Source organism: Oncorhynchus masou, chromosome 13 (assembly GCF_036934945.1).
Source record: "Oncorhynchus masou masou isolate Uvic2021 chromosome 13, UVic_Omas_1.1, whole genome shotgun sequence".
In the NCBI taxonomy this organism is placed as follows: domain Eukaryota; kingdom Metazoa; phylum Chordata; class Actinopteri; order Salmoniformes; family Salmonidae; genus Oncorhynchus; species Oncorhynchus masou.
Genome location: NC_088224.1, coordinates 57,603,854 through 57,628,313, shown reverse-complemented (window position 1 = coordinate 57,628,313; position 24,460 = coordinate 57,603,854). Strand labels below are relative to the sequence as shown.

General features: G+C 46.3%; 1 protein-coding gene across 3 annotated transcripts; it reads right to left on the bottom strand.

The window, feature by feature from the left end:
- Window positions 1-719: 719 nt before the first annotated feature.
- LOC135552686 (ARF GTPase-activating protein GIT1-like) lies at window positions 720-24,029 on the bottom strand. 3 transcript variants are annotated; one of them, XM_064984454.1, is made up of 21 exons: window positions 23,617-24,029; window positions 20,829-20,962; window positions 19,827-19,939; window positions 19,323-19,428; window positions 18,989-19,075; window positions 17,547-17,677; window positions 17,133-17,227; window positions 16,680-16,722; window positions 15,940-15,966; window positions 15,096-15,144; window positions 14,483-14,555; window positions 13,565-13,662; window positions 12,401-12,512; window positions 11,969-12,096; window positions 10,686-10,838; window positions 9,477-9,779; window positions 4,709-4,789; window positions 4,326-4,402; window positions 3,909-4,085; window positions 3,690-3,753; window positions 720-3,440 (listed from the first exon to the last, which is right to left on the bottom strand). In XM_064984454.1, the coding sequence occupies exons 1-21, from the start codon at window positions 23,666-23,668 to the stop codon at window positions 3,225-3,227; spliced, it is 2,319 nt and encodes a 772-aa protein (XP_064840526.1). In that variant the 5' UTR covers window positions 23,669-24,029; the 3' UTR covers window positions 720-3,224. The 3 variants fall into 3 exon arrangements, with proteins under 3 accessions (XP_064840526.1, XP_064840528.1, XP_064840527.1); XM_064984456.1 differs by lacking the exon at window positions 23,617-24,029 and adding an exon at window positions 21,048-21,071; XM_064984455.1 differs by lacking the exon at window positions 15,940-15,966.
- Between the last annotated feature and the right edge of the window lie 431 nt (window positions 24,030-24,460).

Here is a 24,460-nt window from a genome sequence, read left to right as displayed (position 1 = left end):
CCTCTGAACAGTTGATGTTGAGATGTGTCTGTTACTTGAACTCTGTGAAGCATTTATTTGGGCAGCAATTTCTGAGTCTTGTAACTCTAATGAACATATCTTCTGCAGCAGAGGTAACTCTGGGTCTTACTTTCATGTGGCTGTCCTCATGAGAGCCAGTCTCATCATAGCACTTGATGGTTTGAGACTGCACTTGAAGAAACTTTTAAGTTCTTGAAAATGTTCTGTATTGACTGAAGTTCATGTCTTAAAGTAATGATGGGCTGTGGTTTCTCTTTGCTTATTTGAGCTTTTCTTGACATAATATGGACTTGGTATTTTACCAAATAGGGCTATCTTATGTATACCACCCCTACCTTGTCACAACACAACTGTTTGGCTTAAAAGCATTAAGGACAGAAATTCCACAAATAAGGCACTGTTAATTGAAATGCATTCCAGGTGACTACCTGAAGCGGATTAAGAATGCCAAGATTGTGCAAAGCTGTCAAGGCAAAGGGTGGCTACTTTGAAAAATCTCAAATATTTTGATTTGTTTAACACTTTTTTTGGTTACTACATGATTCCATATGTATTACTTCATGGTTTATAGCTTCACTATTATTCTACAATGTAGAAAATAGTCAAAATAAAGAAAAACCCTCGAATGAGTTGGTGTGTCAACTTCTGATTGGTACTGTGGGTTTCAAGCATCTCAAACTAAACAAAAAACAGATACATTTAGGACAATTCACTTGTTTTTTAGTTTATTAGAAATGTACAGATTATGAGATTTCATTACGATTGACATTTTATTTTTTTAAATGTTCTACTCTTTACAGTTTTTGCCTGTGTTAAAAGATATTCTCCCATCACTGATCTCCCAGGTAAAGAGGTGTATGATACACAGAAAACAGCACGGGGCACAATGCCACTGTCCGAACAACATGAGTGTGTGTTCGCTGTGCATGGCATGCGGGATGCATGTGTGTGTCTAACATTCCCACTAAAAAGGGACCCTATACTAAAGTGTCCATTAAGATGGGGGAAAGGCATAGCATTGTGAAACAGCCCTTTCCCCTCAGACTTGAGATGAGTTTAGTTCTAACCAGTGGCAGACTTCAGACCCTATTCACGTACCCCTCACACACCTGGAACACACCGTGGGTAAATAGCTCTGACCTCCCAAGCACAATATGAACATATAGCTTAAAAAAAAAATAGCATGAAAATATGTTTATATATAAGCCTCTATTCTATAAACAGGTTGACTGAGAGGTAAAAGGAGGACATTGTAATGGGGAAGAAAGTATTTTAAACTGGCCCAGTATGTGTGTGTAAGAGCTGGCGATAAATAAATCAACGGAGAGAACCCAAAGAGCTACAACATCACTACGTATTAAGCCAGTCTAGCAGGACATGTGCAAAGGCAATCATGATTGGAACGTTGCATATGACAATCTTTTGGACATGATTCGACTGGGAAAAGATCAAAGATCTCATCCCCTACAGGTTCATCAAATATCGATCACACAGTCAGGCGGATAGTGAAACGACGGGACCCTGTGGATAAGTGAACATGGAAGAGCTTCAAGGTGTCCAGGATCACACAAGCCATGTGTGTGTGGGTCCAAGTAGTCCCTCCCTGTTTCAGCTCATTTTCATCCGTTTAGTTCCTAATTAACATGACCCAGAGCCGTCTGACAGACGATCACCGAAGTCCTTGAAGCTAAGAAATCAAACTAAATACATGGAGTGCCATGGTCAGCCTGTGTCACTTAGCTAGGTGTGACCGTTACTTTGTTTAGCACAGTATAAAGAAAACAGGGAAACGTTCCCCAGTGCCCCCACAAACCTACAGCAAGTGCAGTTTGTCGTTTCCACAAAACATTTGTTCCCAATCTAGCTCGTCTGCTTCGAGTTGGCATATGTTGAAGAGCGAACTTTGTATGGATCCCACTGTAGTGCCATTGAGATGAGCTTTGTCTAGCGACTGAAGCAGCCAATGGCTGCAATAATATATATCATGCCACTTCCAAGGCTTTTTCCACTGATAGCAGATTATATACCTTCCCCTTTGGCATCTGTTCAACACCTTGGCTCCTGACATATTAGAAGATGACAGGCAGAAGAAATAAAATGACTGAAATGCCACCCGGGAGGAATTGGACTGCTCCAGAAGTGTTTGAGGACCATTTCACAAGTTAGTGTGTGTGTGTGTGTCCAGTCCCAGCCAGACAGAAGGCAAGTGAGTATTCTCACAGCTCTCCCTGGTCCTCTGAACAGGAACCATCATACATGAAACAACGTCAAAATAAGCAAACATACATGATAATGTAATTCATGACAATAATAATAATACAAAACAATGGGCATAATAATAATAATTATCACAATTATTCCAGTGTAAGTGTTTTTTTTCTTAAGTCAGTAATTCTTGTCCCCAGAGGTACAGGCCAACGGATTGGCATAGAAAAAAATAAACAAACAAAAATACATAAACAATAAAACATCACCTAGTCGTCTGTCCACGATGCCAAGACATGCTGTAGTGTACCAGGGTGTCTGAGGGAGTAGCAAGGGACTACAGAGGAGGCGGTGTCAGAGGGACAGAGGGGTAGAGCAGTGTGTCTCTCTTCCAAGGCCTGGCCCCCTTGTAGGCCACAATGACTGGCCCCAGCTCCGGGCCCAGCCTACCTCGGTCTCATGAGGGTTTGAGGCGCTGCACAGAGGGGTGTTCCCCCCCAAAAGGAACAACGGAGTGAGATCATAGTGAGATAATGAGAGCTGAGCCGCTGTTGTTCTGTGCCATGTCCATCCCCCACATGCGATTACTGTCTCAATGGTCCACACTCCTCTTCAGAGTCCCCTCCCCCGCAGAACTGCACTCTCTCAGTCCACTCAGGTATAGTAGCGAGAGCTGAGGCATTTCTCAGCTTCGTTCTATTGTCATAATATTACCACCTGGTCTTTCCACGCTCTTCATTCCCTACCTTCAATTCCTCTCATTTCATCTTTATTCATCCTCAGAGATCTTCTTTTCGGTCTGCAGCCAATATAGCTTCTCCCGTTGGCTGGTATTTCGCTCTCCCTTGCGATGCCAACCTTCCAAGTCACGTTCATCACTTGACTAGGAAGCTTGGAATTCGAGGCTACCTCCATCCCTCTCTTGCTCCCTCTCCCCTCCCTCTGTCAGTCTTGCAGCTCCCCTCGCCACTCCCCTGTCCGTCCCCTCTCTACCCCCGTCACTGTTTCTTCTCGCGGGTGGTGATGGTGACCAGCTGCTTGGCAGCCTTGGCGATGTCATAGGCGCACTGGATGACCTGCTGGGTGAGCAGCTGGTAGTCGACGGCGGGGGCTGAGGGGTCCGAGGGAGCCGCCTTGCGACACTCCACCTGGAGGCGGGAGGCGCTGGACGCCAGGAGGCGCAGGGAGCAGTGCACAGCATCTAGGGCAGGCCGCTGAGACGGAGAGAGAGGGGTGGGGGCCACAGTCAGAGACACACACCGAGGCGACAACACTTACTGCTTAAAGCTAGAATCTGTATTTGGTCCCAAAGAATGTGCAGTATATATTCTGCTGTTCTATTTCGCATGCACCAACAATTTAAACGGTTTATTGTTTGAAGCAACTTCTTTGTTGTTGCAATGATAACTGGCGGTGTCAACGTCACACCATACAGAATCTAGAAAGAGAGAGCAAAACCTTACCTTGGGAAAGAGAGAGGCCATTTCAGTGACAGCAGAGTGGATCTTCTCAGAGCATGGAACAAAACTGGGGAAACACAAGACAACCTCTCGTTACCACCAGATACAACCTCTCGTTATCACCACAGATACAACTAAAGCCAAAATATTATTACCACCACAGATGCAACGTAAGCCTCCCCGGACTGTGTCATGGAGTGAGTCTTGTAGTCTGGGCCCTACCTGTCGTGTTTGAACTCTTGTGCGGCCCTCAGAAGCTCCTGGATGTTTTTGGTCACCTGCTCCGTCTTGAGGATGACGTCTTCGGTGCAGGGCAGGGTCGGGTCCGGCTCACCCCCTTCACCCCCACCCCACTCCTCCGAATCCCCCCGGCCCTCCTCTTCACTGCTGCGCCCCCTACTTTAGGAAACACACACAGTACAATCTCTACATTAGCCTGCATTTCACACATTGAGCAGAGGTAAGCCTCTCTGAAGTAATAACCACAGTAAATACGTCCTTGAGAAAGACAAACAGTCTGCTAGATGTCTAGGTACACCGTAGAGCCCGGCCTGTCTGCCCCTCCTACATGTTGGGAGACTCCAGAATGACCCGGTCACTGGGCAGCAATCTGCTCCAGATATTCCCCCCCCGCCTTACCTTAGCGACAGCTCATACATCTGAGTGTTGTCATAGTCACTATCAGTGCCACTGCCGTGCTTCTCTCCTTTAGGACCCTGTGCACAAACAGAACACCTTATCAGCGTCAAAAAGGTAGCAGTAGTGATTCTAACATCAGTGAGTATGGTAAGGCCTTTATTGACCAACCAAAAGCAAGCCATTCACACAAACATTTCCACTAAGCCACAATATACAACCCTCGGCAATGCATCAGCTCACATTGGTCTATAAAAACAGTGTCTGCCAGCATTCATATGACGCCACTGATTGTTTCAGCTGGTCTGGGGTTGGTCGCGAAGTAGCCTGGAAGTCACAGATGAGTTGACCAACTGTAAAGGAGGGCGACAGTCAGCCAGTCTTACCATGTATCTCCCCATCTCCATGGAGCCAGAGAGGTGCGACCCTCCATAGGGTGTTGGACCGCCAGGACCGCCCTTCCTCACCTGGAGGTGGGACAGAACAGGAACTCAGAGGAGGATGAGAAGCAACAGAGGAACCGCAGAAGGAACACTGCCTGACAATGTTTTTTTTTTACATTTTTGTAGGAAGATTCTGAAAAGACACTGGGATGCGATACACGCGCTTGAGCAGAGTCAGCTCAGCTTTGTGCGCGGAGATACTATATGTCGAGGTCAAATTGGATTTTTCTTCTCAAATAACTTAAACTCAACAGCCAAAATGCAGAGTAACTTTCTCCAGGACAGGCTAATACTGAAAATGTAGTTAGTGATGGAGTACAGCCCCAAGCTCACTGGAATTCAAAGAAAATGTGTGTCTTGACCTAAGTCCTGCCAAGTAGTTAGTGAGCCACTATCCCAGACAAACTCACACACAGGAGTACATCATTAACATTACTAGACACACAAACATCCGGTCAGACATACACAGAAGACGACAGAGGAGCCGGTTAACTTCCATTAGCTTGCCTCACATCACGTCTCCTCTCTAGCCACTTTCACAATAGATGACCTCCAGTACCCGGGCCCGTACTCATACAGCATCTCAGACTAGAAGTGCTGATCTAGGATCAGTTTAGGCTTTTAAAATTAGATCGGCACAGATCAGCACTCCTACTCAGACACTATGCAGGCCCATACGGTTATAGACACTTTTTAGATACAGGCTCACTGACATAAGGGCCTATGCTGCGAGTTTTCCCAGACAATATGGCCAGTAGGCCACTCTTGGACTCACTGTTCCCTAGTGGAGAGCTAACTAGATGAAGACTAAACATCTATGTGAATATTTGTATGCTGGCATATGCTGTATGATACACAAATCATGTCCATACAATGAAGTCATCGTCATCTGTGGTTTTCAACAGAGCACTGGGTTTTACCACCGTGTGGTCCAATATCTATGAAGGGATTCAAACTGTACAACTTAAAAGAAGGGGCAATCTGCAATTAGTACATCCATTTTTGAACTTTTAAATTAATGATATACAGTATCGCCATGCCATCTTAAAAAAGTACTTATAAATGTCTTATTGGCAACAAATGTGAGACATACACTACCGTTCAAAAGAAAAACACATTTTTTTGTCCATTAAAATGACATCAAATTGATCAGAAATAGAGTGTAGACATTCTTAATGTTGTAAATGACTATTGGAGCTGGAAACGGCTGATTTTTAACAGAATATCTACATGGCCAGAAACAAAATGGCCAGAAACAATTAACTTTCTTCTGAAACTTGTAAGTCTATTCTTGTTCTGAGAAATTAACTCTATTCCATGAGAGAAATTGCCAAGAAACTGAAGATCTCGTACAACGCTGTGTACTACTCCCTTCACAGAACAGCGCAAATTGTCTCTAACCAGAATAGAAAGAGTGGGAGAAGAACAGAAGAACATTCGTGAGACAGAAAAAATGAAAATATGCTGGAGGAGTGCTTGATGCTATCTGCCAAGCATGGTGGAGGCAATATGATAATCTGGGGGTGATATAGTGGGAGATTTTTACAGGGTAAAAGGGATCTTCAAGAATGAACTCCATCACTCCATTTTGCAAAGTCATGCCGTACCCTGTGGACGGCACTTAATTGGAGCCAAATTCCTCCTACAACAGGGCAATGACCACAAGCACAGCTCCAATCTATGCAAGAACTATTTGGGGAAGAAGCAGTCCGCTGGTATTCTGCCTATAATGGAGTGGCCAGCACAGTCACCGGATCTCAACCCTATTGAGCTGTTGTGGGAGCAGCTTGACCGTATGGTACGTAAGAAGTGCCCATCAAGCCAATACAACTTGTGGGAGGTGCTTCAGGAAGCATAGGATGAAATCTCTTCAGATTACCTCACAAATTGACAACTAGAATGCCAAAGGTCTGCAAGGCTGTAATTGCTGCAAATGGAGGATTCTTTGAAGAAAGCAAAGTTTGAAGGACACAATTATTATTTAAAATCAAAAATCATTTATAACCTTGTCAACATCTTGACTATATTTCCTATTCATTTTGCAACTCATTTCATGTATGTTTTCATGGAAAACAAGAACATTTCTAAGTGACCCCAAAGTTTTGAACGGTAGTGTACACAGAAAAACAACATTGTAAACAACTTATCTAGATCTATTCTAGCATATAGAACTCTAGGGTCTATTAAAAAAAGATTTACAAACTACACAATAAGAAATTGTGCATTTGCTAATGCCCTACAAAATACAAACTAAAGAGAGACATGGAAAAATACAGAGATAAACCAAACTGAAATACAATGCCTTTGGAAATGATTCAGAACCCTTGACCTTTTCCACATTGTTAGGTTACGTATTCTAAAATCTATTTAAAAAATACATGAATATTTGCCTCATATCAATTACTTAAGTATTCAGACCATGTACTCAGTACTTTGTTGAAGCACCGTTGGCAGCAATTACAGCCTCGAGTCTTCTTGGGCATGACGCTACAAAGTTGGCATGGGGAGCGTCGCTGCACAGCTATTTCCAGGTCTCTCCAGAAATGTTTCGATCGGGTTCAAGTCCGGGCTCTGGCTGGGCCACTCAAGGACATTCAGAGACTTGTCCTGAAGCCACTCCTGTGTTGTCTATGTGCTTAGGATTGTTGACAGGTTGGAAGGTGATCCTTCGCTCCAGTCTGAGTTCCTGAGCGCTCTGGAGCAGGTTTTCATCATGGATCTCTCTGTACTTTACTCCATTCATCTTTGCCTCCATCCTAACTAGTCTCCCAGTCCCTGCAGCTGAAAAACACCCCCACAGCATGATGATGCCACCACCATGCTTCACCGTAGGGATGGTGCCAGGTTTCCTCCAGACGTGACGCTTAGCATTAAGGCCAAATAGTTAAATCCTGGTTTTATCTGACCAGAGAATATTGCTTCTCATGGTCTGAGAGTCTTTATGTGCCTTTTGGCAAACTCCAAGTGGGCTATCATGTGCCTTTTACTGAGAAGTGGCTTCCATCTGGCCACTATCATAAAGGCCTGATTGGTGGAGTGCTGCAGAGATGGTTGTCCTTCTGGAAGATTCTCCCATCTCCACAGAGGAACTCTAGAGCTATGTCCTAGTGAACATCGGGTTCTTGGTCACCTCCCTGACTAAAGCCTTTCTCCCCCGATTGCTCAGTTTGGCCGGGCGGCCAGCTCTAGGAAGAGTCTTGGTGGTTCCAAACTTCTTAAATTTAAGAATGATGGAGGCCACTGTGTTCTTGGGGACCTTCAATGCAGCAGACATTTTTTGGTACCCGTCCCCAGACCTGTGCCTCAACACAATCCTGTTGAGCTCTACGAACCTCTACGACCTCATGGCTTGGTTTTTGCTCTGACATGCACTGTCAACTGTGTGACCTTATATAGACAGGCGTGTGCCTTTACAAATCATGTCCAATCAATTGAATTGACCACAGGTGGACTCCAACCAAGTTGTAGAAACAGCTCAAGGATGATCAATGGAAACAAGATGCACCTGAGCTCAATTTCAAGTTTCATAGCAAAGGTCTGAATACTTAAGTAAATGTTATCTGTTTTTACATTTTAATAAATTTGCAAACACTTCTAAAAACCTGTTTTAATTTGTAATTATGGTGTAGTGTGTGCAGATTGCTGAGGATTTTTTAAACATGTAATCCATTTTAGAATAAGGCTGTAATGTAACAAAATGTGGAAAAGGTCAAGGGGCCTGAATACTTTCCGAAGGCATTGTATGCATTGTGAATTTGCATCACCCGCATGGACAATGGAACGTAAAAGGTTGGATGCAACAATGAGCACAATAAAAGACAGACAGGACAGGTTGAGAGACAGACTGACTTTACCTCCTGGCTTCCTATGCACGTTCCATACCAGTCAGAGTGGCTGGAAGCAGGGCTGAGTGTGTGCGTGCTTGCGTAAGTAGTGCATTAGCTTAGAGCGCCGACAGACTAACAAGAACGGTGGCCGTGCGCAGCTGGTGGCCATCCTATCGTCTTTGACCACAGAAGATCGACCGCCATTTTCTGTTCATTTCCACAGTTTGTCAACACACCCAACAGGTGATCCAAGCACTGCTGACATTCGTATAGGTCTGCCTGCCCTCTTAGTTCCACTGGGACCGAATGGGTTAGTGACTGACTGACACATTGCCTTGAAGGATCCATTGTGAAGTGCGTATGGCTAACAGGGCAGGTCAAACCACTAACACCTCGTGCTTGTGCTGCATACACTAGAGGTAGGGAATGGGAAAGATATGATTGGGGAGTGTCTAAGGTCAGGACATCTTCACTCATCAATGGCGGGAAAGCTACCTGCCATCTTACCTTGACAACATGACCATCTACACTCAAAGAAGCCTCAGAGAAACTCATGTGAAATGAATGGAGGCGAAGAGTGATTTGCTATAGTGCTGAAGGCTCAGTAGAGGGGCTAGGCAGTGTGTGTGTGTATGTATGCATGTATGTATGTATTTTGGGCAGGTGCGTGCGTGCAGCATCTGGCCCAGAAAGCATAGTGCCAGCGGTAGAGGCCGGGGGTCAAAGATTAGGGGTTAAAGTGGAAGAGCGCTCCACTGGTGAGCGGTGTATGCATGCCAGACAGCAGGAGAGGAGGAAGGCAGCAGTAGAGACAGAGAGGGCAGGTGGTGTATATCACCATGACCACGGCCACCTGGGGGCCGTAGCGTGTTGCTCACACTTACACTGGGGTGCAGAGACTGCAGGCGGCCCGTGAGGGAGTCCAGGCCTGGGGAGTGGGAGTGGGGTTTGGGGGTGGCGGCCCCTGGCTCGTACATAGAGAAAGCCTGTCTGTCCCTCCGGTGGGAAGGCACAGCTGTGGACACAGCTAGGCTGGAGTGGTCCCCTCCCCTACCTCCCCCGCCTCGCACCCCCCCTGGCCAATGTGCAGGGCTGCCTCCTCCCCCGCCTCCCAAACCGCCAGCTCCCCCTCCTCCTCCGACCTGGCCCCCCCGCAACGCACTGTTCTCCGTCTGCATCCGCGAGATCTACGGGGAGAGGTGGGGACGGGGGAGGAAGATCACCTGAATGTTTCAAAGGTCACACGGACACGCATCCACATACACAAGTACTGTACAGGGAGCTTCATTTAGCTAACCACATACTAGATATGGATGGAGGTAAGACTAACAGCTTATAGGGGGTCTATACTGATGGGGGGATATAAGGGCTTAAACTGGCTTGCATGTCAATCTAGTGAGTATAACGACATGCTGGCCTCTCTTAACCAAATAAACATACATATTGGCAGTACTGGGGGTTGATCTTTCGTATCTTTGAAAATAAGAGAACTACACATGCATTGTCTATTGAGGTGTACGACGGGGGCTGCTCTAACCCACACCGTTTTACCTGTATGTACCTGTCAAACTATCAACACTGGAAGAGAACTGCTGTGCATTTTCCAAGTGTGTGTGCAGGGGCTAGTATTTCTCCTTGTGTTAGACATGAGTGATGACAGACATGGGACAATAGCTCAGGCATTCATGAGAACAGAATAACAGCACCATGGAGAGACGGAACGGAAACAAAGTGACTACATATGGCGTAACAGATGGGAGCGAAACCTGATATTTGACACAGTGAAGAACAAACTGCAGTGCTTACACCAACAGATACTGTTCTGAGCTGCTCAACTTGCTTACTACAGTATAAGGACAGCTCTGGGAACAGAGTAGACCAACACTGATAGTGACAACACACTAATATAGTGAGGCAGAAGAGATACATCTTCCACTATAATTAGTAAAAGCACATCTTGGGAGCATAACAACACAAACTTTTAGACATATATTCCTCCCGTCTTTCCATCATGCAGGCTACCCTCCATCATTCTATCCATACCTCCCTCCTCTCCCTGCCATCCTCCCTGCCTTTTTATCTCGTCTCCTTACCTCTTTCTGCAGCCGGCGCAGCTCTTCACTCAGGTTGTTGTTGACCTTCATCAGCTGCTGGACTTTAGCCTCGGAGGAGGCCAGGGCCTTCTTAACCTCCAGGTACTCCTGCAGAGTGATGGGCCCGTCCGACAGGTCTGACGAGTCCATGCTCTGAGGGGACATATTAAAACTATCTAAAAACACACACAAGTATTCGGGAGTCGTTTATGTGGGTTATTGTCTGTGCAATAAGATGCACTAGATTTCATCATCCCTCTTAGCAGTAAATGGAGAAGTCTGAGCGCAGCTTAAAATAACTACCGTTTCACATTCAACACAAACCATTTTTGAGAAATCTCTTTTCAACTGGAAATGACTTTGAACAGCATCCGCGTCCATTCACAGCTCAGCCATATCTGAGAAGCACAAAGCTTCTGTCTATATGAGACCAGAACAGAGCTTCGTCACAAAGTGGACTATAATTCTCATTTTCCAGCAGCTTTTCCACCACGTCCTGTGACTGTGGGTGCCTGCTTTAACAGGGTTTTCACCCCCCTCTCCTCTCGCTTGCCCTCTCCCCTCCTCTTGCACTCCCTCTCCTCCCCTGCTCGTGGAACAATGCTCCTCTGATTGGAGACCCAGAATAGCTGTGATGTCACTGTGGAAGTATGTGGCAGCAGTAGCAGCACTGCCACTCCTGCAAGGCATGCTGGGACAGGCGGGGAGCAAGACACTGCTGGCTGCTGGGGATAATACTGCAATCACTAGAAGAAGCTAAGAAGAACATTGTTCTGATTGAGGATCAGTTTTGCCTTTTAGATCACAATGAATATGATTACATGGACAGGGGGGGACCTGATCCCAGATCAGCACTTCTAATCTGAGATACTTGATATGTCTGAAGTGCCTCTAATAACTCCAAGCAGGGACCATAGCACCACTTCCTGGTCACTTAGCTCCATCCCTTCCCTCCTCCATGTCTCTCAGTACACATTTTATCCATCTATTTACTAGGTTAAAGGGGAATACTTAGGTTGTTCTCTGGTACTCTAATGTTGGCCTGTAAAGAAAAACATAGCACAACGGTTTGCAATGGGAAAAAGAAAACAAGCACTTCTTATTAGGCCAGTTCCGAATAGTACCTCCCCCTTTCACTATGTTTCAGGCTGCATGGTGCCTAGTGAGCACAGCCCTGGGGGTGTATTCATTAGTGCAAAACGTTTCCCATTGGACAAATTCAGGTAGATCCCTGTTTGATGCCTAATGAACACAAACCTGCCGTCCTTCTGTGCCCTTCTCACCTTGGCCCGGTTGTTGCGCTGCGCGTTGTTGTTGTTCTGAGTGGTCAGCTCGCTGTCCGTGTCCTCGTCCGACGCTACGCTGTCGTAGTCATGCTGGTCGTCGTCGGCCCCCAGGTCCAGACTAGAGTCTACAGTGTTGGATCAGAGCAGAGTAACAACATAGGCCCTGGCTCAGGAGGAGATAAGATGTAAGGAATTGGAGAAAGACGCACTGAGATTGAGCCACAGACATATCTGGAAAACTACAGCTCAACTAGCGATGACAACCCCGCCATTTAAAATACATCTCAGTAGCTTCTCCGTTTCACTCATACATCGCAATGGATGGATTGACTGAAGTGCGTGCTAAAACACATTCATATTTGAACTGGCTCAGTCCCTGCCCTCTCCTCTCCCCTCTGCTCCCCTTCCCTGCCCTCTCCCCTCTCTCACCAGTAGGGCTGCTCAGGCCTTTCCCTTGTTGTCTCCTCTTGGCGTCACTCAGGATGTCGATGATCAGCGTTGCGAACTCACGAGCGTTAAAACGGGCTAACTTCTGTCTACCCTGAAAGACAAAGACAGGCAAGGGACACATTCAACAACCCACCGACACAGACCTATGTCTACAGGAGCAAAACGAGGTCAGACATTTTTGGTGTATTATTGAAGCAAACACCAAATTGGAGCCACAGTCTCTGGTATTGCAGTCCTGTGGTCACTGGTCATGTGGTATGGAAAAGCACAGTCATAGCGGCTACAGTAGATCTTAGTAAGAGAGGCACACACTAAACATTGCACCTAGCAATTCGCATAAAGGGCCAAAAAATTTGCATAAAGGGCCAAAAATGCAGGCTTTGTATCCATGTGGTTTCAATTCTAAACACGGTCCAACCGTGAGCACAATCCATTCTCCTCAGCCTGTGTGTGTTTTCTCTCAGTCGCTCTGGCATGAAACAAAACACACTACTACTGACCAGTCAGCTGGCTCCAACGCTATTCAATCCAATCCTATCTGGGGATCTCACTGTGGTGAGGGTCCTGACGTGTTATGGCCTATGTTTACACTAACAAGCAAGCCAAATGAGGGAGGACACACAATCAAACACAACCCCTTTAATTTCCCCTCACCCTCCTCCACAGCTGGAAAATCTCTCTCGCTCGCTGTCTCTATATCCCACTGGCCAGTGCAGAAGCTCAGACATCCCAGTGCAGCCACAAAACTATGAATAGAATTTCATCCCTCGCTCTCTCTCTCCATTTCAGGCCAGACGTTCTCTTTCTTCGCCTGCCCTTCTGTTCTCCCCTTTTGTTCCCCTTTTTAAATCTGTTGTGCTCTAGGAGGATTTCCCGATAGTCCCTTCTACTGCCTGCCTGTGTCACTGCGATTAACATTGCCTTCAGCCTGCTGGTATCACTAAGCTTATACAACAGTTGGAGAAGGAGAAATACACATGGGAACTAAGATAGTCAAGCTTTTGCTGGCTGTCAAATTTGTATTCATTTGTTGTGTGTGAGTGAGTGAGTGAGTGAGTGAGTGAGTGAGTGAGTGAGTGAGTGAGTGAGTGAGTGAGTGAGTGAGTGAGTGAGTGAGTGAGACAGAGTAGTAGTGGTGGTTACCTGGTTGCGTGTGGCTGAGTATTCGGGGTTGACAGGCAGGAAGGGCACCGCGCTGCGCTCCGTCACCAGAGTACTGTGGTTCTGAGTCGTTAGCCACACTGGGGAAACGGGGAGGAAGGAGAGAAAGAAAGAGATACATTATCCATCGATGAGTGAGTGAGAAACAAGGTCATTTCAGCTGGAAGTTGGAACACACACACTGCCTGCCTCCCACACATAAACACGGTGCACAGCTCCACTGGAACAGACCACAGAACGGTTACAGACTTACACATTCTCTCCTCCTAAAAATGTCCTGGTATACCTTGAGCTGTGTGTGTGTGTGCGCGCGCTTGTGTGTGTCCAGCTCTCTGCCTCTACCCCATCCTGCTTACCTGCGGAGAGTATGTCAGACAACGCAGTCTGTGACTGCTCCTCCTTCTGAGAGAGAGAGCGAGGGAGGAGAGTGAAAGAGAGCAACTCCAGAATTCCTGAGGCACTTCCTCACCAACTCGCTCTCTCCTCTCTAAATTGCCTCTCTCTCTCTCCCCCGTCTTTCCCTCCTTCTTTCTCACTCGGTCTCCCCTTTTAATTTTAGACCTCACCCAGTGCCCATTAGCAGACTTTATTGATGCGTTTTTGTATTTTTATGTTTCCTTTCTAAACAGTGACTCCTTCTCCTGGGGAACAGCCTACACTAGGTCTACGTCCCCATGGAACCCTATTCCCTTTATAGGGCACTACTTTTTTACCAGGGCTTGGTGAAATGTAGCACACTATATAGGGAATGGGACTTAGACCCAGAGTGGCCCAAACAAATTGCATGACTCAAAAAGGCAAAGACAGAAAGGGGCGCAGGATGGAGAGATCTAGAGAGAGAGGGAGGAGAGGGAGAAGCAGGGGATGGGTTACACAGGAGAGGATGAGGGGGTGTCTCACCTGCATCGTTCTCCCTGCGGTCCACTTCGTCATACACATCCATGGCAAGCTCTTCAAACAATCGATTGTTCAGCTGTCACACACACACACACACACATTGATACAGACAGTGTACACAAGACCAAGACAAACATAAGCAATGCACACCAAAATAACAAATACCAGCGAGGGAAAAATATACACAACTCACACGCTTAGAATAATAGAGCAAACTGCAGGACAATCATGAACAGCAATACTGTCAACACAAACAATAGCACTACACTAAAGAGCTCGGCCCTTTTGCTGCCTGGGCCAAAGGAGAATTGATTAATCCATACACAGAAAATGGAGAAAGTCATACTCCTCTTGTCATAGACAATTAGAGTCACTGATACAGACATGGCCCACTGCTTCAGTTTATTATCAGATTAGCTTGTGCTCTGGGTCGTGTTCATTAGGCACCAAATGGAAGAAAACAGGCTGAAAATGGGAGGGATACCTGGACTTGTTTTCCATTTCCAAAATGTTTTCCCTTCTGTCCTAATGAACACAACCCAGGAAGTTTCCCAGAAATATACAACCTTAACACTAACCCATGACCCCAACCCTTTGACCACCCAGCACTACTCACCGCTTGGAGCTTCTTCTTAGCTGCCTTGGCCAGTTCTGAGAGGTCCAGGCTACGCAGGGACACAAACAGACACAATGAAACAACAACAGACACGGACAGAGGGGTGAGGAGAGAAAGGTGAGGAGGTGGAAAAGATGGAACGGGGGGGGGGGGGGTTCAGGGTAGTGGGAGAGGTGAGACAGCAGGGGTGGCAGGTCATGAAGCAAAGGCCATGGCAGATAATCAGGTGAAATATATAGGTAACTGACAAAATAATGAAAACACTTGAGTAAATGCTTCCATACAGGTGTGGTTCCCTGAGTTAATTAACCAATTAACATCCCATCATGCTTAGGGTCAGGTATGAAAATGCTGGGCAGGCCATTATTTTGGCTACCATGGCTATACCCCCATGGGATAACAACGCCCCCATCCACAGGGAATGATTGGTCCCAATGGTTAGATGAGCATGAAAACAACGCCCTATTAAGACACTTTATGTTGGTGTTTGGTTTATTTTGGCAGTTACCTGTACCTCGTTCCATTTTGGTTTGACAACATGCAAAACGATAGGCCTAAGTACTTGTATTATCTACAATAAGTACTGGTGGTCGAGATACAGTAGCCAACCTGATAATGGGATAAAATACCAGCCTCCTATTTAAAGGCAAAGGGCTCTCATCACTGTTTATTGAATCAAGACATCATAAAAAGGTAATACTACTATATAAAAAGGTAGACAGAATAGTACAGCAATTCCTCCCTCCTTCCCAGACACCAGCAAGAAGATGACAGGCCCATGGGATAAAAGATGGGGGGAGGGGGGGTTGAGGGAGTGAGGGAGAAAGAGAGAAGCGAAAGATACCTCTGTGTCGGACACTTAGGGCGAGCTCTGCCTCCACAAGCGCAGCACAGATGGAGAGAACAGAAAACGAGTGAGCGAGACAAGAAAGAGACGGGCAGAAAGCAAAAGAGAGGGCCCATATTCACAAAGCGCCTCAGAGTAGGAGTGTTGATCTCGGCTCAGGTCCCCCTCGGTCTATATAATCGTACTAATTATTATCTAAGGTAATACTGATCCTAGATCAGCTACTCAGTCACTTTGTGAATACCGCCCACTAGTTCTCCACTGCTCACAAGGGTAAACTCCAAGAGTACGGTACAGTATAGTACAGAGTATAGTACAGTAAGAACAGTGTTGTAGAAGTCTTGTAGCTCAGCAGACAGACATGCAGTCAGTTTCATTAGTGTAATAGGGGCCTTCCTCTCCTATCTAGCAGTACAGACTGACTAACGGCAGGGCACAACCTACTGGTCAAAACACTGCAATACATCTAGCCACTTCACTTGTGCCAGCATATTACAAAGTATTCCTAACATCTCCAGAAAATCAAAAGGCATTGCCAGAATATCATGCCACATCAAAGACAATAATGCCCCGTAGAGCATCTCATTTGAAAACACTTTTTAGTCCAGGATTAGCCTTAAATCTGTGTCTGAAAAACCACCCCCATGTATGATAAATATCAACCACCGTGCAGATGTATAAATATACTCCTCCCACCCACCCTGTTGACCCTGAACACATGACCCTTTGACACTTACCTGTCAGCCATCTGAGGAATGATATAATGCCCATTCTTGTGATCTACAGGATAGAGTACAATAGAGTGAAACAATTGTATTGTGTAAAATAGTTATTGGGTGAAAGATGCCTTACTAGTTAGGCCTAACAGTGGGTCCATACTTGGAGCGATAATCAGCGACCACCAACCAGGCATGTTCAACGCAAGGAGACACAAAGGGACACACAGGGACACACAGGGACTTAGCGGTCGGCGACGAGAGAGCTCGTGACCATAAGTGAAAAATGGATTCAAAAGTAGGGAGGGCAGCTCTTGTTAGCAAGCTTTGACATTGGCTAACAACAAAAATGCAGTCATACTAACTGCTTGAAGGATACACCCACCCAGCGAGATCTCAACGACTTGATTGCTGATTATCGCTTCAACTCTGAGCCCTCTGTAAGATCCTTGGCAGGGGTAAAAGGTCACCTACCAGGGCGTCGGCCACACAGGTAGAAGGCCAGCCTGTCTGTGAGCTCGTACTGACACTCAACCAGCCGCTCTGCCAGCTCCACCTGGCCCGCTTGCCTGCCACACACACACACACACACACACACACACACACAGTACAACAATCAGATCCTATAAATGTACATATGAAAAAAGCTTACTGACAATGCAGCAGCAACAAAAAAAACAGACTACCTTGATAGAGTCACACACAAAACTGTGTGTGTGTGTGTGTTCAAAAAGAGTGAGCCAGGGGTGTATTCACAAGTAACAAAAGCAAACATGGCCAAAACGGAAAGGGACTACCTGCACTAGTTCAATGAGAAACCTTCGTTTTCCGTTGCAAAACGTTTTTGCTACAGTGTACACTAATGAATAGACCCCTGGTGTAGCCTACCTGGCGTAGTCCATGGGTGTGCGTCCATTGATGTCCAGAGCTCCGGGGTCGGCTCCGTACACGACCAGCAGCTCTGCCTGCAGAACCTGGCCTGCCTTGGCTGCCACGTGGAGTGGAGTGGTGCCCTTCTCCTGAGAGGACAACCACACACACACAGACACACCTCATTACTTCAAATAGAGATTTAAGGGAGCATGGACACAGCATAGAGTGGTGAGAAAGTGGGTAATTTGTAGTAACACGGGGTGGGAGGGTGAGTGGTGAGAAAGTGGGTAATTTGTAGTAACACGGGGTGGGAGGGTGAGTGGTGAGAAAGTGGGTAATTTGTAGTAACACGGGGTGGGAGGGTGAGTGGTGAGAAAGTGGGTAATATGTAGTAACACAGGGTGGGAAGGTGAGTGGTGAGAAATTGGATAATATGTAGTAACACAGGGTGGGAGGGTGAGTGGTGAGAAAGTGGGTAATTTGTAGTAACACGGGTGGGAGGGTGAGTGGTGAGAAAGTGGGTAATATGTAGTAACACGGGGTGGGAGGGTGAGTGGTGAGAAAGTGGGTAATTTGTAGTAACACGGGGTGGGAGGGTGAGTGGTGAGAAAGTGGGTAATTTGTAGTAACAGGGGGGGAGGGTGAGTAAGTGGGTAATTTGCAGTAACACAGGTGGGAGGGTGAGTGGTGAGAAAGTGGGTAATTTGTAGTAACAGGGGGGGAGGGTGAGTAAGTGGGTAATTTGTAGTAACACAGGTGGGAGGGTGAGTGGTGAGAAAGTGGGTAATTTGTAGTAACACAGGGTGGGAGGGTGAGTAGTGAGAAAGTGGGTAATTTGTAGTAACACGGGGTGGGAGGGTGAGTGGTGAGAAAGTGGGTAATATGTAGTAACACGGGGTGGGAGGGTGAGTGGTGAGAAAGTGGGTAATGTGTAGTAACACGGGGTGGGAGGGTGAGTGGTGAGAAAGTGGGTAATTTGTAGTAACACGGGGTGGGAGGGTGAGTGGTGATAAAAGTGGGTAATATGTAGTAACACGGGTGGGAGGGTGAGTAAGTGGGTAATTTGCAGTAACACAGGTGGGAGGGTGAGTGGTGAGAAAGTGGGTAATTTGTAGTAACAGGGGGGGAGGGTGAGTAAGTGGGTAATTTGTAGTAACACAGGTGGGAGGGTGAGTGGTGAGAAAGTGGGTAATTTGTAGTAACACAGGTGGGAGGGTGAGTGGTGAGAAAGTGGGTAATATGTAGTAACACGGGGTGGGAGGGTGAGTGGTGAGAAAGTGGGTAATGTGTAGTAACACGGGGTGGGAGGGTGAGTGGTGAGAAAGTGGGTAATTTGTAGTAACACGGGTGGGAGGGTGAGTGGTGAGAAAGTGGGTAATTTATAGTAACACGGGGTGGGAGGGTGAGTGGTGAGAAAGTGGGTAATTTTCAGTAACAGGAGGTGGTATGGGTCTCACCGGGTGGAAGAAGTTGGCCTGTGCTCCCAGGGACAGCAGCCGTAGACATGTCTCTAGACTCCCCGTCCTCACACTGGAGTGCAGTTGCTGAGACAGAAAGAGAGAGACCCTGTGAATCCCCTCATTAGTGGTGTTTAATAGGTCCACACAGAAGCATCCAATAGTTATTCCTGTGGTGTCATTAAGGTGCTTCCTTCCTGCCTACAGGGGAGAGAAGAAGAAAGGCAGGCTCTGTGTGTAGAGCCTCAGTGGAGGCAGCCCAGCCCACCAGGCATTGCCCAGCCTGTGAAGGACGTCACCCTCTGACCCCTGACCTGAGGGGGCGGGGCCTCACCTTACTGAGGTCCTTGGTGGTAACACCGTCGTCATCGCGGCACGGCAGCTTGTGGACGAAGGATAGCATCTGGTACTTGGCGCGGATGAACTCGGACTTGGTGGGGCTGATTGCGCGCACACATACGCGCGTGGACACAGACACACACACACACACACACACACACAGAGAGAGAGATAGAGAGTAGGGACAAACTGGGTAAGACATCAGCACCATGTAGGAATCATTGCAGCAGGAGACGCCGAGGGCCAAATCCTCTCTGATCCCATAACAGTCTGATACTAGCTAATGACCCAAGGCTGAGTTGCATCTAACACATAAGCTTATTAGCCTGATCAGACTATAACAATTGACCAAGTGAAAGTAAATCTCTTGGTGGGGGAGAGCTCCACAAACAGAGACTATAGGTAAGCGGGAATGCTCCCACCCAGGTCATCATTGTAAATGAGAATTGGTTCTCATCTGACATTTCGTGAAATATGTTGTGAAAAAAAATAAACTTACTGGACTTTGTCCTGTGGGTTGGGTTTCCTGCGGCCGCTCTGCACCTGCGCTGGGTCAAGCAGGGAGTGCTCCCAAATCGAGTTAGCTCCATTACTGGCCAGGTTCTGCACCATCTAAAACACACACACTGGTGAGACACACGACAACACAGCCCTAACATGAAAGGATCTAATGTTTGCTTGGAACGTCCTCTTAGAGCTAATCAAAGCCTCTTCCTGTGCCTGAGGCTGGTCTAGTGGGTAACGCCACCGCCAGCAGCAACTATACACCACCAAGCGTGGGTGCGAATACCAACCCCTGCACCACTCTCTGCATCTACCTCCCCACTCATTTCCATCCTATCCAAATAATGTGAAAATACAATTTTAAAAAAAGCCAGTTCCTAACAAAAGTATTCTCAAATCTTATCTGTCCAGCTGCCAGGTAACACTCTTACTTTATATTAGTGATGGGGGAGAAAAAAAGGGTGAAAAAAATGAAATAAAAATCGACAGTTCCATATCGCAATATTATTTTGGACAATAAATGTATTTCATTGTTTTTCTAGGTAGCTTTAGTCGGCAGTGCCTGCGCCAAAACGTGAGTATTTTTCATCCTATAGCTTGACCGCCATCTTTTTAAATAATGGGCCAACATGTTTTCAGCGCTTTCATTTCCATGCTTGCTCGTCTCTTTGCAGCAGACATATAGTGAGCAATATGTTTGGAACATCAATTCTCAATGAAATCACAATATATATAGAATCTAAATATCGTAACATTGTGAGGTCCCTGGCAATTCCCATGTAGTTTATTAAGTGTTCATTTTTAGTTTATGGATATACATGTTATAAATCCGTAATAAACAAGGTATAGGCCTAATACATTGGTTGAATTGGTTTACTTGTCATTTAGCCACTTGCCAAATACTGAGTTGCTAGGCTACGTGTACACCCATCAGTAATGATCCCCAGTGCCCAGTACCCCTCCAGCCCAGACCCCTATCTTGTCCCTTCCCAGGTACCTGCAGCAGTGCAGGGGGCCAGCCGCTGTGCCGCAGGTGCTTGACGATGGAGATGTGGCGTCCCAGGCTGCGGTGCACAGAGCAGCACTCGTCACAGATCAGAACACCCCTGTTGATGCTGGTCCAGCCCGGATCTGAAAACAGAGAAAGAGATAACATGAGAGAGAGGACGGAGAGGGGTGGGGTGTGTACAACTTAGGCTATTTAGCAAAGACCCACCTCTGACTGGCTACTCGGCCATCTCAGGTTCATCATTAGGCCTATAGCTTTGTTTTACTGGTAATAAAGTTAGGCCTAATATATTACATTATTGTTTACTGCATACATTTAAAATAATCAAAAAGCCTACTGTGAGAGTGACAAATAGGCTGACAGTTGGCCTGACATGTGGAGTTTACAATGACACTTAAAAAGGAGTTCTTGGGACCATAAAGATCAACAAAACGCCATTATTATTAGCGTCATACTGTATAGCCTAAATACAAGTCTGACCTTTAAAAATCCAGTACCACCCGATTGTGCCTTTAGGTGGTAATGAGATCATCATACTAGACAAGTCCAGAGTTCAATGGGCACAGAGAGAACCATGAGCCAAAGTCTAGTCAATAAGTCTGGCTGGGGCAAGGTTAGCCTACACCCTCAGGATCCTGCTACAATTAAGCTAAACTAACTGTGTAAGAGGTTCAAACAACACATTTGGTCCGAGGAACTAGATGGCACATTCTTTTTTTCTCTCAATTGGTAGGCCTAAGAGCCAAGCATAAGAGACTGCGCTGGGGCGGAGCAAATGCATGCAGAGAGAGATCTGTTCTTGAGGGACAATTTTGAAACAAATAGCTATTGGCAATACTCAACGAAGCATGCCTACTGTTTTCAAATATTGTAATCTATGAAAAGCAGCAATTCATTGTTGGGTTTGTACCCATGGCAGAACAGGACAAAGCAGAGCGCTAAACCAAATGTGAAGAGACACAGGGCTCTTCATCGGTATAGATTCCATTCATTGACAGTAAAAGTTCAAACTTGTCATAAGCCAAGCTTCACAGAACAGCTCCATTGCTCTTCCTCTCCATTTTCACTTAGTGTGTGCAGCACCTAATGTGATTTCATACGCATGCACTCACACAGACACTGACCTAGGCTACACACACAACGCATATGGGGCCACTCTAGTCTCTTTTACCACTATATCTACAGTGAACATTACTGAAGGATGTAGCCCCCTCTTCAGTCTAGCATTCTACCACATGCTGTGGTGCCCATCACAATCCATAAAACTCTGATCATATGACAGAAAAACAAAAAGGCCTTATGAGCATACTGGCAGTAACAAATAGCCTATAGTGGCTATATGACTTCTTCCACAATATGGAGGTTGTTTAGGTGTTTCTGTAGCTATTCCAGTGTGGAGTGTTGCAAGGAGTCACACACTAGTGGCGTGATCAGCAGCTCGCTGGGGCCGCAGAAAGCTGACGGTAGACTGCAAGTAAGAAACTGCACACACAGAGTAGGTATACAGGCAGGCCAGGCTAACGCAGGTAACTGCAGAGGAGAGATGGTCAGGAGTGTCATAAATCAGCTGGGATGGTGCAGAAGAGGCTCACAGAGCAGAATCACATTCCTAAAAGGAGAGCAGCTGTGAGGGAGAGAGCAGCTGCCATGCAACCCACCCCAACCAACCCCCATCCCAAACTCTCCTCTCCAAAACATTGAGGCAGGTGGGGCTAAATGTGCAAGGCCAAGGCTATGCCGGCCAGGATGCCATCACATCAGAGTTGTGGGGGCACAATAATATTGCAGAAAAACAGAGTTGGAGAATGTAGCCTTCATTATTTGCAAGACCATTTAGAATTTTATGAGCAGGAGGATTAAGCTAAAAGTGTTTGTCTTTTTGCCTACAGATGTAGCCGTCTAAACATGGCAGGGGTCCAGAATACAGGCACTATTCACATCCTCTACTAGTGCTACTATCAACGCCGCACTGTTTGCTAACCCATTGGCATTGGTTAGTTGCAGGCAGCTAGCTAGCCAACTAGCTTAAACTACTATTTTTATTATAATTTAACTAGCTATCTATCTCAGTAACAACGTTCAGCTAATCTTCTCGACTCTTAACGTTAGCATACTAGCTAACTATCTACACGCTACAACTTGGAATAGATTACATTTATAAAAACATTTTAAAAAAATAAAGTATTATAGAGGAAGACAAGCCAAACTAGCTAGCTAATTAGCCTGGCGTCTTCAAAATGAACTAGCTACCTAGCCAGTTAGCCCGTGTGGCCAGCTCAGTTCTAGCTGCAGAAACAACTTCACTGACAGAAAGCTGTGATAGCAAGCTATTCAAGTTAGACAAGACAGACGCCCTCTCTCATGTGTTAGCAAGCTAGGTAAGTGGTTAACCGCCACGTCCAGCTGGTAGCTAACACACCTAACGTTCGCTAGCTACCAAGAGAAACGCAAACAAACGTCTGACGTTGGCTAACGTTAGTTGCGCTGGGCAGCGAGCTAGTCAAAGCAGGCGAAACAAATCTGCCACACTACAATTCATCCAATAAACCAAAGCAACTAGACCAAAGTAACCTTCTAGTCACTTAATTTATCGACACGTACTGAAAATGCAAATGTAACTCCGTTTAAAGGCCTGACTGACTAACTGCCTGGGAACCTGCGCCGTTTTCTTGTACTACTGACAGCGGGCACACAGGCCTCCGCCGTCCCACCTAAATGTCGCCAGCTAGTCCATCTCGAAGACTAAAACAACACATTGTTTCCGTTAGCATTGTACCTGGTGCACTGCAGTCGGCACATACTTCGGTTCTGTGGACCTTTCTTGACATGTTTAGGGTTCCACTGCAGTAGTGGTTGTTTATCCAAATTATATATTGATGCTCCCCCTTCCGAAGACCGCCGTCTGCCGTTTCTCGATGCTGCCCTGAATCCCCGGAAGCCGGCGATGTGGTCTTCGGCTCTCCCGGCCAGAAGCTACCCCTTTTCCTTTTCTTCCTACGCGGTTTCGGTCCTAAACGTCTGATGTAGTGAGTCGCAGGCCTCGTCAGTGGAATGATTATTACTGGCTAGCTCATATCTAGAGGGGTGTAAAAACAATAGCTCACACAGCATGGCAAATATCGAGACCTAACTAGGCTAACTGGGATCCTTCCTGCCTGTCACTCGACTCGCTCTTCCCCCCTTGCTCTGATCGCCACTCTCTCACCAATGCCATGGGAATAGAGGTATCTCTAAAATAATACTTAACCTTTATCGTATTCGTCAAAAGCTTGGAATCTCATCAATATCCATGCACGTAGGGGTACACCCATCTTATTCTAAATGTTCATATATTTAGCTAGTTCTCTGGATGTGGTTTATTTGATTATGTTTTGTAACGCTTTATAGTGGTTTAGGCTAGCCCATATCACAAGTGAGGCTGTCGAAGCGAAATAGTGGTGGCTGGCAGTTCTGATGTTTTAGAAGTTTACTAATTTTGACCAAAACGGGGATAAAATCAGGCTCACAAATAGCCTAAGTAAATGTTCAGAGAGCTTCGTGTTGCAAAAACATTGCTGCGCTATAGCCTAGCCAATAGACAACATCAAAGGTGTCGGCTATTTGGATGTGATTATGGCACA

Bases quoted from the DNA above. Each gene is read 5' to 3' on its own strand.
- LOC135552686 (XM_064984454.1), bottom strand. From the start codon at position 23,668: ATGTCAAGAAAGGTCCACAGAACCGAAGTATGTGCCGACTGCAGTGCA. The intron at 19,429-19,826 runs GTAAGTTTATTT...GCGCGCAATCAG, and splicing joins AACCCACAGGACAAAGTCCA to CCCCACCAAGTCCGAGTTCA. The intron at 16,723-17,132 runs GTAGGTGACCTT...TCTATCCTGTAG, and splicing joins CCTGTGTGGCCGACGCCCTG to ATCACAAGAATGGGCATTAT.